The following is an 18,003-nucleotide window of genomic DNA, read 5'->3' as shown; positions in this document are numbered from 1 at the left end:
ACAACATACTGGTCGTCAGGTAGAGACTAGCCTCATACAGTCTTTGTGCCACTCTGGAAGGTGAGACTGCATCTTTTGCAGTTCTCTTAAATGTGGTTGCAATTGCACTAGCTGTTGAAATGGGCCTCTTCTTGCCTGTTGTTGAACATAAAGACACCTGCTGCTGTAGTTGACCATGGCTGACCACCACCTCTCCTTCAGAAGCAGTGCCTGTGGTTCAGAACATTCTCCATGAAAGTGAAACACTACTTTGAGAGATACCAAACTCCAAGGCTAAATTTCATGACACTTCATCCTTAATCCAGTTTCCTGATAGACTTCCATCACAGAAATATTGTGGGTCCTATTGCAGTGGCTGTGGGATGTAATGTTCCCCTTTGAAATATAGATGTTCATTCAGATTCAGATTTGTTGTTATCTTGAAACTCTGAATTGCTTCACCTGTAATTGAGTATTTTTCTTAGATTGTGCAGGTGCAGTTCGATTGATGTCATCCTCTCTGCAGTTGTGCCTCAGCTGGAAACTTAAGAGTCTTCAAGCAATTTCAAATGTATAGGAAGGAATACTCTATACTACTTCTTCTAATGAATAATTACACTGTATCCCAGCGTACAACATTAGAACAGGTGATTGTAGGAAACACTGTTTGTCCATTCAGTCTGGTATCCAAACATCAGACACTGACATTACATGAATGACAGATAGAGTATTTTTATGAACTTCTGTTGTTCACTGTGATGCCACCAGCACTGTCATGGCACAGTTATTCACTAGCACACCTAACAATTCCAAATGACACTGAATCATGAAACAAATGCAAAGCCCAACAGGTAATGCAATCACCACCCCACCTTGACAATTGCCATCCACCCATATCACATCACAAGTAAAAGCAAATGGCAAAAATCCTCCAAACAGTTTTCAGTTCTTAACTATTTAATAAATGGTTTCGACAACTGCCATCATATGTCGGCTAGGTAGACATAGTGTTACACAACACACTACTGGGGTAATATGATACTTCTCAAAGTTAACTGATAAAATGACAAGAAATGCAGTGCTCCTCAATGATTTCAGATAATGAACGATCTTGTGAAAAATTTAATATTGTAAATAAGACTGCTTAAACATTTCACAATTGTAGATGGAAACTGAATAATCGTGATGGTTTTTCCTTGTGTGCATCTGGTGGTTCTGTGTTGGCAAAGGTACCAGACAACTTTAAACTGAATAAATCAAAGAGGAAAATGTGCGTATACATCAATGTTGATTTTTTGCAAGCCAGTGTTAAGTGAGTGGTAGATAGTAATTTGTACAACTCCTGATTGTTCCCTTTCCTATTCCACACTGAAATGGAAGAAGTTAAAATTATTGCCTGTGTACCTCTGTTAAGTGTAAACACTTCTTATCGTGTTAACACATATATGTTTGTCCCCTATGCAGATTTATGATAGAGGCAGTAGAAGCACTTAAGAGTGTCTGCTTCCCTCCAAAAATTCCCATTTAAATTCATGGATCATTTCTGTAACACTAATGAGATAGGTTCTAAACTTATGCAAAACTGACAATGACTGTTTTAACCAGTGACTAAGTAAAATGGTTCTTTAATTAAATTTGTATATGTTATGTTTTCATATCATCATTTCATTATCTATCCTTTTGTATTCTGTTCCAGCCATCGGTGTGGCATAACAGATGAAGATCTGAATCGTCGGTGGAGTCATCCCAGTCAGCATTTACATCCCATCATATATCACACCAAGGTATTTATTTTTCATCATTTGTAATTTTGAGTCTGTCAGTTTTGAGCACATTGTTAGTATGCATTCATATTCTACAGTATAGGCGCAAGGTCTCCCAGACAAGGAACTATTCATTTATTGTAATTATATGGGGTGAATCAGAACTCCACCAACACATTTTCAGAGGTTTTTCAGGAATACTTTCTGGATATTTTGATATCAGGGACCCACTGTTTCTGGTGGCTTATTACACATTGATAATGTCATTTTGATTTATTCAGTTTGTTACCATTATCACCCTCATTCCTGTGAAAATACATTCGCATCAGTGAAAAAGAATCTTAACAACCAGTCGCCAAATGTACAACACATAACATGGAGTAATGCAACAACCCTCAGACAGGTGCAAAAAATTCTATGGTGTGGTTGTCATCACCGTGTGAACAGCTCGGCACAGCATCATTGTGCCATCTTCCCATGGCATTCAGTGAACTCATACATGAGGAGTATATAGGTCACATCTTCATCAGTAAACCTCTCTATACTGCTTTGTATCACTGTCAATGCAACACTTCACACTATCAAAGAAGCAAACCCAAGACAGAAGTGAGCGATACTGAATGCAAGCTTGAGTGCAAAGAGTAAAGTGGGCATTACTATTATCAGCAGCAAGTACTGTGAGTGAATGGAACAAGTTTGTATCCAAACAAAGCACACACAGCACATACCATCAACAAATGTGCTGTTGTGTTCTATTTTCAGGGCAATATAGATACGAAGGTAATTGGGGCAAGATAACAAACAAAATGCAATAACTTTGTAATGAGTCCCTGATACCAAAATACTCAGAAGGTATCCTTAAACAACCTATGAAAGTTTTTTGTAGAAATCCTCAATCAGAAGAGAGTCAACAGCAATAGCAGTGCATCAACAGTCAACATAAAACACCCAGAGTACTAATAAAAGTGAGCCATTAGCATTTCATCCTAAACCTGAAGGAAATAAACAAGAAAGAGTTTGCAAATCAAAGTTACAGCATTGTGTATGCTGAAAGAGAAAGAGGAAGAGAGAAGGGGCGAGAAGAGATGTTTATCAACAGGAGGGAAAAAAAATGAAGTACCAATCACGCACCAGCCTCAGATAATAATAACCAGTGCAAATACACCAAAAAAATAACACACTCAAAGGTAAATGATGTAGAGTAACAAAATTTTGCGAATGCATTTGTCTAGGTAATTTGTAAGTAATTAAATTGCAAGATCACTGGTTAATGTAAGTACAAGATAAGCCATTGCAAATGTAAATGCTGGTACATTAATAACTGGTGGAACAAACAGAATGTTGAATGCAAGCATTCAGATGTACATGCATTGTGTTGTACAGGTCCCAGATGTCAGGTTGTGGGATGGAGTTCTATGTCTGTTGCACTTGGTCATTCAATACGGGGATGGTTAATGCTGTCTGTGGATGATCTGGAGTTGTCATCCAAGGATGTCCTAAGTGTGCTTGATTGAAGACAAATCCGGTGATTGAGCAGGCGTGGCAATATGTTGACACTCTTAGGGAATATTGGGTTACAACAGCGGTGTATGGGTGAGAGTTATCTTGTTGAAAACCTCCCCCCGGAATGCAGTTCTGAATGGCAGCACAACAGGTCAAATCACCAGGCTGATGTAATAATTTGCAGTCAGGGTGCATGGGATGACCACGAGAGTGCTTCTGGTGTAGTACAAAATCACACCCCAATCCATAACTCCACGTATAGGTCCAGTGTTTCTAGCACACAGACAGGTTGGTTGCAAGCCCTCAGTGGCCTCATCCTAACTGACACACAGCCATCACTGGCTCCGAGGCAGAACCAGCTTTCAACAGAAAACACAACAGACCTCCACCCTCCTGGAGTAATGATTTCCCACAGCTTGTTGTGTCACTGTGGTGCCAACTGCTGCCTGCTACAGATGCAGTATGATGTGCCAGAGCCATACATCACACACAGTTGTCTTCCCTCTCAGTAATACCACATGACCATCTGGTGTCCGGTCTTATTGTGACCATACATTCTCATGACCAGCACTACCAGGTGACCAGCACTACCAGCAGTCATGTACAGTGGGTACATTCCCACAATGTCTTTCTGCAATACTGCAGAAGGAACATCCAGGTTCTCATAGCCCTATTACATGACCTCGTTCAAACTCAGTTAGATGTTGATAATGGAGTTTTTGTCACCTTAAAGACATTCTTGACTAACATCAACTCAGCACTTCCAATCTCAAAGGCAACTAACATTCAAAGCCATTACGGCATGTATTTAAAGCCAACCTGATACACATCCTCATAGTGCCGCTATTAGCACCACTCTTACATAAATGGTGCGAAATTATGTAGCTGTCATCTTTCAGATGTAGAAACATGCCTACCAATTATCGTTTGTGTCGCACAACTCCTCATTCCCCCCCCCCCCCCCCCCCCTGTTAGTTAGTTCATTCATTTGTAACTTGCTCCAGTGCTTCACCAAAGCACCTTTGTGCCATTAAGATTCCTGAGTCCTCTGTAAGTCTCTAGTATTCTATAGTAATGTGATATTAGGCTTGAGAAGTGTCCTCAGTATCTATAAGATACTTCACATTTTTCTACTTCCACATTCCTGCTATACTAGTTGTGAAATGCTTTGTGCTGTGTGGTAAATATGATAAACAAATAATTTACCTCTACTTTCTAATCAGCTCCTTGATGCTGTGCGAGGACAACTGTTGCTGTCAAAATTCTCCAGTTTTATCTCTCGTATCCACTAAATGTGTATCTTTCATCATATATGTTACATAAGCAGAGAGGGTAGAGTTTTGTTTATTGACTTCACAATGGAAACAAGGAAACAGAATTTTCTTTTTTTTTTTTTTTCATGCAGCACGGTGCTTTTGTTGTAGCATCTACCACTTGAATCAGCAAGAATTCTTGTCCCAGCTAGAAATAACGTGTTTGTGTGAGCTGTTTTTATCTCTCTCTCTCTCTCTCTCTCTCTCTCTCTCTCTCTCTCTCTCTCTCTCTCTGTGTGTGTGTGTGTGTGTGTGTGTGTGTGTGTGTGTGTGTGTGTGTGTGTTGTCTATTTCAGAAGAAGGCTTTCGTGCTGAAAGCTTACATGTTTAGTAGTCTTTTTGTTGTGTCTGCGACTCAACATCTCCGCTGTATCATGAGCAGCAATCTTTCCTTTTCATAATACTATCTAAAAGTAACAAAGATGTTTTAAAGTTGTTTCCATTTTGTTTGAAAGTAAACATAGAAATATGTAGAATATTCTTCAGCGTGTTAAAATTGCTGTAACAGGGTTGCTTTGTATTAAATACATTTACTTTACTTTTTCAAACATGTGTTTTTGCTTGGTTTAAAACTCTCGATGAAATTCTCTCTCTCAGTTCAAACTGATTCTGCTTCATTATATTACCTGCTCACCATTTTCTGGGTTAGTTTTCTTTACTACAGCTTTATAAAGTTTTAAGATTGCCGGAAAATTGCATCTACTTTTAAGTTCTTAAGAAAGGGGATCTTTTCGGTCAGTGAAACAACTTTAAGCACGTGTATGTTAGAAGCTGACATGGCAACATAATGACATGTGACATACTTACGTGACTTCAAAGTATGCCTGAAAAGTGGCCACACTTACTGTGTGTAATGCCCTCTGCTGGTGGCTTACAGAATATCAACAACAATCACACATAGTAGCATTATTATTTTATTATTTTTGTGTGAATATTACACAGTGCCTTATGAATAACAGGTATATAACATATAGACAAACAGGAATTATACAAACATGGTGAAATATGGATGTAAAGAGAAATTTAAAATTAAAAAAAATAAATACAAATATATCATAAATACAGGTTACAGTTTTCATTCAATTCAGTGCTGCAGGTATAAGGTCATGAATTTCTTGCAGCAACCCTTCAAAGCAAGTATTTGGGCATTTGAAGGGTATGTGGAAGATGGTTTGTTATTTGGCTTCATATATTCCACAAGGAGTTTTGGTGATTCCCCATCGAAACAGTGATTTTCTGCATATTTTATGTTCAGTACAGATTTTGTTGAGGTGGCACCCTATCTTTCCACTCTGGTCGAAATCATGACTTTGATTGTCATGTCTTTTATGAAGTTACAGTTTCTGGCTTCTTGTCTCCATTGTGATTACCAGGCCCATTCATAGTAAAGTTCAGTAGTTGTGTTACTGTTCTCACTGGGGAGTTTCTTGATTTCAGTCTTAATTTCATATGTTTGATGGTAAGCCGACTGAATTGGCATGAATATGCAATGGTAAGTTAGACAGAATTGGGATGAATATGCAATGCTGTCACATTAGAACATTTTTTGAAGTTGAGATTTTAGAGTAGTAAGGCTTCTGGTCTGGGGCAGTGCTGTGTTGCTCAGAGTGGGTAGCCACTGAGTGAGAGTTATTCTGATCATTTCCGTAACTTATCTCATTGCTTGGTTGAGTTAGATGTCAACAAGATTTCTGTGGTGCTACTGATCCAAACAGTTGCACAATACTCAACAGCAGAGAAAACCAAAGAAATGCTGCTGGTTCTCCATGTGTTGGCATCAGTTCCCCAAAACTTATTTGTCAATTTTTGGATTGTGTTGAGGTTTTTACTTAACCTGAAATGTTTCCAGATGATGTTTGCATGACATAGTTCAATCGAGCATTACTCCTAGATATTTAGGATATGGATTCTGTCAAAAGATGGTGCTTTCAGAATATATTGTCAGTTGAACATGAGCCTGTGAAGTAGTAAAAGATACATCTTGGCTACCCATACTGCTTGTGACGTCATCCAATAAGAAGTCTTGTGGTCATATCCCCCACTGCTGGACAAACACATTCTGGTCAGCAACGATTCATGATTGTGGCATTAGAGCTGCAGTTCTAGTGTGTGCCATGCATATTTAATCAGATGCAAGTCCAGAGTGTGAGCTTGCCTCCTCCAGACAAGTGATATTCTTATCCTTATCCAACAGACCAGTCTAGCATAGTTGGGCATTATCATCCATCAAATGGCAACCAGATCTGTTGTTGTTGTTGTTGTTGCGGTCTTCAGTCCCTAAAATGGGTGGATGCAGCTCTCCATACTAGTCTATCATGTGTAAATCTCTTCTCATCTCTTACTGCAACCTATATCAACTCTAATATGCTTCCTGCAGTCAAGCTTTGGTCTCCATCTACAATTTTTACTGCCTATGCTTCCATCAGTTACCAAATTAATTATTCTTTAACTACCAAGGATTTGAAACTTCCTGACAGATTAAAACTGTGTGCTGGGTCGAGACTCGAATTCGGGACCTTTGCCTTTCGCGGGCAAGTGCTCTACGAACTGAGCTACTCAAGCACAACTCACGACCCATCCTCACAACTTTAATTCTGCCAGTACCTTGTCTCCTACCTTCCAAACTTCACAGAAGCTTTTCTGTGAACCTTGCAGAACTAGCACTCCTGGAAGAAAGGATATTGTGGAGACATGGCTTAGCCACAGCCTGGAGGGTGTTTCCAGAATGAGATTTTCACTCTGCAGCAGAGTGTGCACTGATATGAAACTTCCTGACACATTAAAACTGTGTGCTGGACCGAGGCTCAAACTCGGGACCAATGCCTTTCGCGGGCAAGTGCTCTACCAACTGAGCTACCCAAGCACAAGTCCCGAGTTAGAGTCTCGGTCCGGCACACAGTTTTAATCTGTCAGGAAGTTTCATATCAGCACACACTCCGCTGCAGAGTGAAAATCTGATTCTGGAAACATCCCCCCATGCTGTGGCTAAGCCATGTCTCTGCAGTATCCTGTCTTCCAGGAGTGCTAGTTCTGCTAGGTTCACAGAAGAGCTACTGTGAAGTCTGGAAGGTAGGAGACGAGGTTCTGGTGGAATTAAAGTTGTGAGGACAGGTCTTGAGTCATGCCTTGGGTAGCTCAGTTGGTAGAGCACTCGCCCGCGAAAGGCAAAGGTCCCAAGTTCGAGTCTCAGTCTGGCACACAGTTTCAATCTGTCATCAGCGCACACTCCACTGCAGAGTGAAAATCTCATTCTGGAAACTAAGGATTTGTCTATGAACCCACCTCTTCTTCTAATTGAGTTACACCAGTTTCTCTCCAATTCAGTTCAGTATCTCTTCATTGGTTACCCAATAAACCCATCAAATACTAAGCATTCTTCTGTAGCACCACATTTGAAAAGCTATACTTATTTCTACTCTGTAGCGTTTATCAGTCACACTTCACTTCCATATAAGATTACTCTTCGTGCAAATATTTGTAGAAAAGAATTCCTAACACTTAGATTTTTATTTGATTTAATGTTTTTCTTGTTTTCAGAAAAGCTATTCTCACAACTGCCAGTTTGTGTGTATTCTCCTTACTTGCGTGACTGTCAATTGCTTTGGAACCACATAACAAAACACATTTACTATTTTTAGTGTCTCATTTCCCAATCTAATTCCCTCAGCATCACCAGAATTGATATTACATTGCTCCATCGCCTTTCTTTTACCTCTGTTGATGGTAATGAATAGCTTATAAATTATTTTCTAAGCACTCTCCAATCTGTTCTTAAGATTTTTAAGTCCTCAGATGTTTCCGACATAATTATAACCCTGTAGCAAATTTTAAAGTTTCTATTTCATCTCTTTGAACTTTAATTTCCATTCCGAGTCTCATGTAGTTTCCCTCACTACTTGCTCAGTGTATAGCTTGAATAACTCAGCCTCTCCCACCATCTTGTCAGCTGCTGCCTCTCTTCATGTCATTCACTTCTTACAACTGCAGTCTAGTTTCTGTACAAGTTGTATATTACCTTTCAACTTCTGCAGTTTGTCCATAATAACTTTAGAATTTCAGGGAGTATGTACCACTCATCACTTTGAAAAGTATTTCTAAATCTACAAGTTCAATAAACTTTCTATCCTCAAGCCATCCTCTAAGAAAGTCATATGGTTAGTATTGTGCCTTGCATGTTCTTACATTGCTCCATAACTAAGTTTTTTTTTTTTTTTTTTCTCCCCCATTTGGCTCCCAACAGCCATTACTCTTCTGTTGATAAATAATGTAAATGTTTTACAAATGTGATTTATTAAACTGAGGTTCTGTTAAACTCAGTACCATCAGTATATGCCATTTTTGTATTGAGACTGTTACATTTTTGCACAAGTCTGAGGGTATTTCACCTATAGCAGATCAGTATGCTCTATTGAACACAGGTGTGGATTTTATTGTAAGCTGTCATCCGAATAGACTGCATCTCTCATTGTACCTCTAGAAAAGACGTATTGTGACATACATGTTCTCAAAATAATGTTATTCTAGGTGAGAACTGCATCAATATTGTTAAAATGTGTTACTGGCAGCCACGATGAATAGTTGGTGAATATCACTCTGTAAGATGAACCATGACTCATCTGTTAACACTCCTTTTGGTCATTCAGATTTATATTTTCCATGGTTTTTCTAAATCAATGAAGCAAAATTCCAGGGTGGTTCCTCTGAAAGGGCATGGCCAATTTCCTTCCCTGGACTTTGGCTCAACCTCGAGTTACATCATTGATGATTGGATGTTAAGCTTTTTTACTGCCCCTCTTTCAATGGAATTCATTTACAATCTATTTTTGTACTGACTGAGTGTTCACTAGTGAGTGGACAAAACTATCTGAAGTGCACACATGCCTTTAAATTAAGGGTTTTAGATACACAAACAATATTACAGCGTAGTGACACTGTGCGCTTTGAAATATGTAGGGGTAACACAAAAACATTACTTACACAGCATGTCAGTATGCGGTCACTTAAAAGGAGCGATCCCCAGTGGTGGGATCAACTTTTTCAAACCATCTATCCATTGCTGTAGTTTAAGGTCCCAGGTATCACACCCTGCAGCCATGCAGTCTGATAGGCCCTCATTTGCAAGTAATCGATGGAACAAAAAAAAGTTTGGAGTTCTGCGTGATGTTCTATAGTTTTGAAAAAGAAATATTATACAGATGGTTGCTTAGTGTAACTGTTATAGTACAGATCTCATATACAGGAAGGTATGGGTTCAAATCTCATCAGGTGCTCTGAAGCTTTTTTTTTTTTATTTTTAAATCTTTAGCAAAATGACTCGATCATTATTTTTATTCAGTTAATCGGTTTAAATGTATTTTCTCATTTATATTTTGATGTCCCATCATTTTAATCACCATATTAACTTTTTCAGTTGGTATCACCTTTCCTTATTATTATTCTTTTTTCACTTAGGATCTTTGAAAATGTTATTGTAATTATTTCCACATATTAACATAGATTTAATTTCTTCCATTTCATCATCCTGTATTTTGACCCATGTTATTACATTTGTTACTTCTATTCCTCATTTTGTTTGAATTTTGTTTCACTTATAATCCATTCTTTGTTTGAAACTTCACCTGTGTTATTTTGTCAATAGTGCAGTAAGAATTTATGTTGCAAATGTTGGTATGATAAACCATCTAAAAAAATGTACATCTTGTGATGAAAATTACAATACTGACAGCATTGCACAATCACTATAAAGAGATTATTTTTTATTTTGTTTTTTAACTGATAGACAAGCACTTTCAAATGTTTAACTATTATGATAGATAAAGAAAAGTAATTAAATTATATATGCACAAAGATTCCAACTGAGAGGAAATGGTGGCAAGAAAAGATGGGAGCAATGAAAGAATTAATTTGGTGATTAAAATGGTGTGACAAAAGAATATGAATAAAAAATACATTTTTATCAATTAATTGAATAAAAATAGTAATCAAAGTTACCTCTGCATATGAGGCTTTTACTATAACTACTATGCTATGCCCCCGACCTGAATAACATTTCTTTTTTAAAACTGTAGAGAAGCACATGAAATTACAAAATTTTTTGTCTATTACTCGCAAAGGAGGGCCCACCTTGGTGAATGGGTGCAGTATATGACACCTGGGACCTTAACCTACAATACTGTATAGATATTTTCAAAAAGTCAGTCCTATCGCTGGGGACCTCTCCTCATTCATATGTCTACCACAGTCTATATCTGGGCAGCTGTAGAAGCTGTAATGGTTCTGACTACATGTTATGTGCACGTGGCATACAGCAGTAAAGTTGTAGGCATCTGGATGTTCAGAGAAAGGCAGATTAGGAGGTAGTCAAAGACAGTAAAGGCTGGGCAGGAAGTTGACTGTTGGCTTAACATCATTATTTGGCTGTGGTAAAGCTGTCGGGAGAGAAAAAGTGCAGTATGGGTAACATGACCATATGCTAGTACCTAATGCCAAGAGTTAGTATCTTGCCTTAAGTATCCAAATATGTCCAGTAACATGACTCCTTACTCAAGTAAATACCTCTTGACAGCATTTGAGTAAGACATCTCCCATAAGAGTATTTCCAACATTGCATACTAAGTGGCATGCCAGATGCAATCCCGTCATACAAAGCATTACATGACATGGAGAAAGTGGCATATTGATCACAGTGACTGGACTCAATAGCAGTAGGGTAGTTTCCTGTTCACAGATGTAAGTATAAAAAATGATTATTAATGAATTTCACTGAAAGAGAGGCAGTAATAAAAAAAAAAGGAAAAAATAAAATGCAAACAAATTGGAAGCTTTTAATCCACAAATTTTGACGTGTGAAGGAATTGTCATTTGTGAGTCATCAGCTCTGGCCTCTTGTAGTATCATGGAATCGATTCTTTTTAAAAGCATTTATAAATCCACAAATAAGCATCCTAAATATAAATGAAAATCATTAAAATTGCACATTTTTTTATTCATATAAGCACTTCCAACTTGTAGTACTACTTTGGTTGAAATATTATAGCAGTTGTGTACCATCAGAGTATATGATATGCATTTTTGTGCTCAATTTTCAGGGTCTACTGGAATACTGCACGAAGGTTTTAAAGAAGCCCCCGTACTTGTTCTGTGACTACCATGGTCACTCACGTCGCAAGAACGTCTTTTTGTATGGATGCTGTAATTCTGAAAGCTGGAATGAAGCAGACCGATCAGTTCCAGACAATCCAGTTGACTACCTCGTATGTAGATATCTCTCTCTCTCTCTCTCTCTCTCTCGCACAAAAAAAAAAAAAAAAAAAAAAAACCACACACACACACACACACACACACACACACACACACACACACACTCACACACACACACACTTGTACATCTGTTTACACTCTGTATAGAACAGGTGTTCTCACAAAAACATTTTAAGCATTCTGGTCAAACAGTCAATAAACTATTGATGGTAAACATACCCATACATGTTGATACTATGAAAATGTATTTTTTATTGTTCATAATGATAAAAATCAAATAACTTTAAATTGAAAGATAATTTTATCTATTGTCTCTACCATTCAGAAGGCTACTCTTAGCTTGCTATTAGAAAAGTTTTCATTGTCTCTAACTGCCCTTTGAAAGCTCACATCAGCTAATGCTTTTCACAGATATCTTCTAGTGGGTGAGACTACTCATCATGTACCTGTCTTTCATTCACTGGAACTCACCATTCATTCTGTATGCTCTTTTACGAAAACAAAGCAAAGTCACTTAGATGCAAGATTAAGGCCTTAAGGAATGTGCATTAAGAATTCTGCAATCAAACTGATAAAGTAAATTTATGGGGGGGAAGAAAGGGCAAAAGTGCTTCAACTCTGCTGTGACTTAAGGAAACAGCCAACATTCTTATTGTTGTGGAAGATAATAATTATGAATCATAAACACTGCCCTTTCATCTAGTCTCACTCAGTCGTGTGGTGTTCATTACAATATTATAAGAGTCAAGCAAGTTTATCAGTTACTGTTGGTTTTCTATCTTAAGCTTACTGCATTTAATTACCGAGAATTTTACACAAGATGCATTTTGTTTTTATTTAAAAAGCATCTTCTGTTGTTGTCGTTATGGAAATATGGATACATACACTATGTGAGCAAAAGTATCCATAATCCTGCCTGAAACTAACTTACAAGTTCTGAACTGCTCTTCAACAGTGGGAAGCAAGAAGCCACTTAAAACATATATGTAGGCCTGTGCTGTGATAGTGCCATGCCAAACAACAAGGGTGCAAGCCAACTCCATGAAAAACATGACCACACCATAACACCAACCCCTCCGAATTTTACTGTTGGCACTACACACGCTGGCAGATGATGTTCATCGGGCATTCGCTATACCTACACCCTGCCATCAGATCGCCACATTGTGTACTGTGATTTGTCACTCCACACAACGTTTCTCCACTGTTCAATCATCCAATGTTCATGCTCCTTACGCCAAGCAAGATGTCATGCGGCATTTACCGCCATGATGTGTGGCTTATGAGCAGCTGTTCGACCATGAAATCCAAGTTTTCTCACCTCCTGCCTAACTGTCATAGTACTTGCAGTGGATCCTGATGCAGTTTGGAATTCCTGTGTGATGGTCTGGATAGATGTCTGCCTATTACACATTACGACCCTCTTCAACTGTCGGTGGTCTCTGTCAGTCAACAGATGAGGTCGGCCTGTACGCTTTTGTGCTGTACGTGTCTCTTCACATTTCCACTTCGCTATCACATCAGAAACAGTGGACGTAGGGACGTTTAGGAGTGTGGAAATCTCGCATACAGAGGTATGACACAAGTAACACCCAATCACCTGACCACATTTGAAGTCCATGAGTTCCGCGGAGCACCCTGTTCTGCTCCCTCACAGTGTCTAATCACTACTGAGGCTGCTGATTTGGAGTACCTGGCAGTAGGTGGCAGCACAATGCACCTAATATGAAAAACGTATGTTTTTGGGGGTGTCGGGATACTTTTGACACATAGTGTATGTACGCACTGTGTATGTTCACACAGTGTATGTTTGTTCATTTCAGATAGGTTAAAAACAGTATTATGTATTCCTGTAAGCAATGCTACTCATGTAGGGAGGTTTTGTGACTTTATGAGCACAATGTGGCATCTTCTCTTATAACAAGGAGTACTGTATACGTAAAGGAGGAGGAAACATTATTCCTGCTTGTATTGTGAAGTTCTAGAGTGGTGTAATTTGCAGGCCCAATAAGTCCTCCATCAGATACTGACACATTAATTGACTTACTTTTTGCACCACAGAAATTTCCTCTTTAGTGACCAATGAATAAGGAAGTGCATTTCAGACTGCAGTTACCCCTGTACAGTGCTCCTTATTACATTAATACGACACAGGGGTGTGGATAGTCTTCATCAAAGACTGAAGAGCCACCAACTCCGGATCAGTCTTCACGACAAATTCTGCTGGAAAAATTTTGTCACTACTATTTTTTACACTGTACAGTCTTTTTCATGTTAAATGACGATTAAGGCAAAAGTGATAGAGAGAACTTGAAGTCCTGGGTACAGTGCATGCACAGGGTGAGCCAGAAGTCAAGATCAGAAATTTTTTATGTTATTGTATTGTATGAAGAAGCTACATGAAAGGCAAACAGGAGCATGAAATGATTTCATAGCTCTAGCAGAAATTGTATTTAACACTAAGATACAGGCAAGAATGGAATGACACAGAAACAAATGTTCATACATACTTCTTACACATTTTCAAACACACTCTTTATGATGACCATCATTCTTGATGTAGAGTTGGATTCAATGTCATGTGCATCTGCTCGCCTGGCACAGCATTTCTGGAGGGAACATTCTTGGAGTACGGGTAATCTCTTCTTTCAGTTCTTCAATGGAAGTCACACGAGTTGTGGAAATCTTTCCTTTTAAGAAGAACCACAGCCAATTATTGGACATTATTATGTTTGGGCTTCTAGGTGGCCATATAAGAAGCCCTCCATGTCCAATCCATAACAGAAGCTGGTTGTTCAACCAGTCTCAAACAGGAATCCAGTGGTGTGCATGTCAAGTTCAAGTAACAGGCAATGATATAAAATCTGGAGGTATGATTTCCCTTTTAAGGACACATTGAAGAAATATGGTCTGACAATATGGTCACTGTTAACACCAGCCCATAGCATAACATGTCTGCCCTGATAGCTGAGTGGTCAGCGTGACGGATTGCTGTCCTATGGGCCTGGGTTCGATTCCTGGTTGAGTCGGGGGATTTTCTTCACTCAGTCCCTGAGTGTTGTGTTGTCTTCATCATTATTTCATCCCCATCCAGCTCGCAGGTTGCCCAATGTGGTGTCGAATATAATAAGACCTGCACCAGGACCTGCCCCTCATTTCCATAGCATAACATGAGGAGGGTATTGGTTAATTTCTTCATAATAACGAGGGTTGTCTTACATTCAGATATAAACATATTGAGACTGGTAGCTAAGATACATGGCACATTCGTCTGTCATCACAATCTTATGACAAGCCACAAATGTTGGAAAAGTTGCATGTAACTGTTTGCACAAATCACATCATGTATTCATATCATGATCGCTTAATTCATTGATGTTGCCAAGTCAAAATGAACAGTATGCTTTGTGACAGGCCAGTTACATCAGCTGCCATACATTACTATACTCAGGGACAGCATTGTGTAGGATATTAGAATGGAAAGTTACATAGGCAGCTGAAATGAGTGAACACTGTCTGAATAAGTGGGATTTTTGTGTTATTATAGAAACTGAAAATTGTTGCAGAAACCCTAATGCATGTTATGGGACACCATTGCTGGTGAATGATTAGTGAACTGAGTAGCTGCTCAATAGCTGCAGGGATCCAACAGCCAGGCAAAAATAAGGGAACCGCCAGAGAATGCCCTGGTGCAAAAAATTATGAAAAATATTTTTGTAAACTGAGTAGCTGCTCAATAGTGGCAGGCAGCCAAGAGTTGGGTGAGATTAAGGCAGCCACAAAAGAATCTGCAGATGCAAAAAATTGTGAAAAATGTTTAAAAAAAAATCTGTTCTGGTCCAATTTGTATGTGACTTGGTGGTGAACTGTGCTGTGCCAAGCAGGATATACTGTTATTTTTGAATGTAACGATTGATTGTGGAGAGTAGCTAGAGATTTCAAATGGCACCTGACTGAATATACTAAGAGAAAATACAGTGGCATAGATTTTTATTTCTGCTGGAAGTGATTTTGTAGTTGGACTCTTGGGTGTTTTTTTCTGCTGAACTGTAGTGATACCATATGACCTGAATCAGAAGATTGCATTCATCAGAGTTAGTTTTGGATAGAGGATTGATAGTATATTTTGCAAATGACAGTTCATTTATTCTGTGCCAGTGAGTTGCTCTTAGAAAATTATGATTTGACTCAAGATTTGTAATACACATATTTGCCCTGGGCACCAAAATTCTTCCTTCAGTGATGCTTTGAGTTCTGGGAATGTTCATCTCTGCCAACTGCTTCCTTGTCGACTTTGATGGTGAACACAGCAATGGTGAACTTCGGTGTTCACTCACTTCATTATTGTTGTCATACTTCTTGGGTTTTCCTCTGTGCAGTTCGTCTGTCGCATAACCAGTTGCAAAGGCCTTCTTTCCAGTTTCCGAAGATTAGCCTTTCTTGGGGCTGCTTCCTTGAAGTGATTAAAATTTTTTTTCTCTTATTTCTTCATATGTCTAACCCATTATTTTAATGCACTCATGCTCTAAGAAAAAGATATTTTTCAGTGTGACTCTCCTTGTAACTGTGATTATAACACAAATGTTTACAACAGTATCGCCTTGATAACAAAAAAGAACATGATCACATGCCATATTTTTGTGGAGTGTCACCTGCATTGTTGTAATTCAAGTGACCTTCACCAGAAGATAGGGTTACTATGGGCAGGAAACATTACTTCTAACCTAGAATACATTTCCAGATCCATGTAACTTGAAACTATACGTTAAGTAACTGGAAAAGTTTTTGAATCTGTCTTCTGGCCCACTCCGTACAGACAGCTATAAGCATGCAGTATGCACATTATGGCTCATTCTCCTGAAGCCTGACACTGCAGACTATTTAAATCCATTTGTACCAGATGTTACAAAACTCGCGCACTTAGGAGGATCACTTGTGTATAAAGTTTCACAATAAACAAAAATAAATAAAAAAAGAATGCACTCAATTCTTTTACTCATAAAAACATATACCTCAATATTTTTCAAACCACCTTTAAATGTACTATCATTCATGAAGGTAATACTGACTACACATTCTCACTTGATACTTGTATTTTATTTCCTGCCAATCAGTCATTGACTGTCTTTAATGTTCCACAATATACAGCAAACTCCTGATTATCGTGGTTTGAACTGTACCCTTTTTAGATTATCCGTGCATAGTTTAGTGATTTTTGAAAGAAATACATTGTACCTAGAAAGAATATTTTAGTTTAGAGTACACTTTTGTGTATTGCACAGTAAATAGCAGTTTCCAGTAAAAATGTGTGTTTTGGATTATCTGCATTTTTTGTTTATCCGTACAGTCTTGGGTCCACATTGAAGTAGATAATGTGGAGCTTCATGTACATTCAAATTGGTAAAAGTGTGTGTCAGATATTAGTAAGTTCATATCATTCATTTTTTTCTCTCAGTTACATGTGAGCAGTAATATTCAGATTTAATTTATTAACATAAATCACACACCAATAAAAGAGGACAGTTTCCTAATTACTTATGTCAGCATTAAGTTTTTGTGTATCTGTTTGCAATATATAGATTTAACTGATACTTGGCTGACAATAATTAATTCTTATCGAATTTCAGTTGTGCCTTTGTTTGTGTGCAGCATGCTTTGTTGAGTAGTAATCATAGTAACTGGTTTGACAGTAAGTATAAATGGAAATCTCTTCTCCTTCCCAGATGCTCCCAAATTTAATGAAAGACTTGTCACCTGCATTTGCTCTGTCATTGTGCAGTTTTGCTGTTGAGAGGAACAGAGAATCAACTGCAAGGGTTACTGTCTGGAGGCAATTGGGCATTAAACGCAGTTACACAATGGAAAGTAGCTACTGTGGTTGTGATCAAGGAACATATATGGTCAGTACAAAACAACCAAATATCAATTCTAGTCTTAAGTGAAAACTGAATATTTGTCACATTCATGTCTGTGTGTTTGTTTACATATCCAAAGTTCTTTGCTTTTCGCTAACATTCTGCCATTTTGCATCTATGGGTGGTCGGTTATCAAGTGTAAAAAGTAATTAATACGGAATATTGTTCCACAAAACTTAAAGCAAACTGCTAGATGATGAAATAAATCTCGGGTGAACAGCCTGGTATGAGTGTGCATAGGACACAATATTTCGGCAATCGACCACGTTG

At 38.3% G+C, this 18,003-nt stretch overlaps 1 protein-coding gene across 5 annotated transcripts in view; it reads left to right on the top strand.

Annotated features, from left to right (window-relative positions):
- LOC124798456 (cytosolic carboxypeptidase 1-like) overlaps window positions 1–18,003 on the top strand; it is a 503,581-nt gene that overhangs the window by 453,478 nt on the left and 32,100 nt on the right. For all 5 annotated transcript variants that reach the window (XM_047261879.1, XM_047261878.1, XM_047261877.1 and 2 more), the window contains exons 19-21: window positions 1,676–1,763; window positions 11,647–11,811; window positions 17,542–17,718. In XM_047261879.1, the coding sequence (XP_047117835.1) occupies window positions 1,676–1,763; window positions 11,647–11,811; window positions 17,542–17,718 (430 nt within the window). The remainder of the gene's footprint in view (window positions 1–1,675; window positions 1,764–11,646; window positions 11,812–17,541; window positions 17,719–18,003) is intronic.

The sequence above is a fragment of the Schistocerca piceifrons genome, chromosome 5, assembly GCF_021461385.2.
Source record: "Schistocerca piceifrons isolate TAMUIC-IGC-003096 chromosome 5, iqSchPice1.1, whole genome shotgun sequence".
NCBI lineage: Eukaryota > Metazoa > Arthropoda > Insecta > Orthoptera > Acrididae > Schistocerca > Schistocerca piceifrons.
This window is presented reverse-complemented; position numbering and strand designations above follow the sequence as displayed.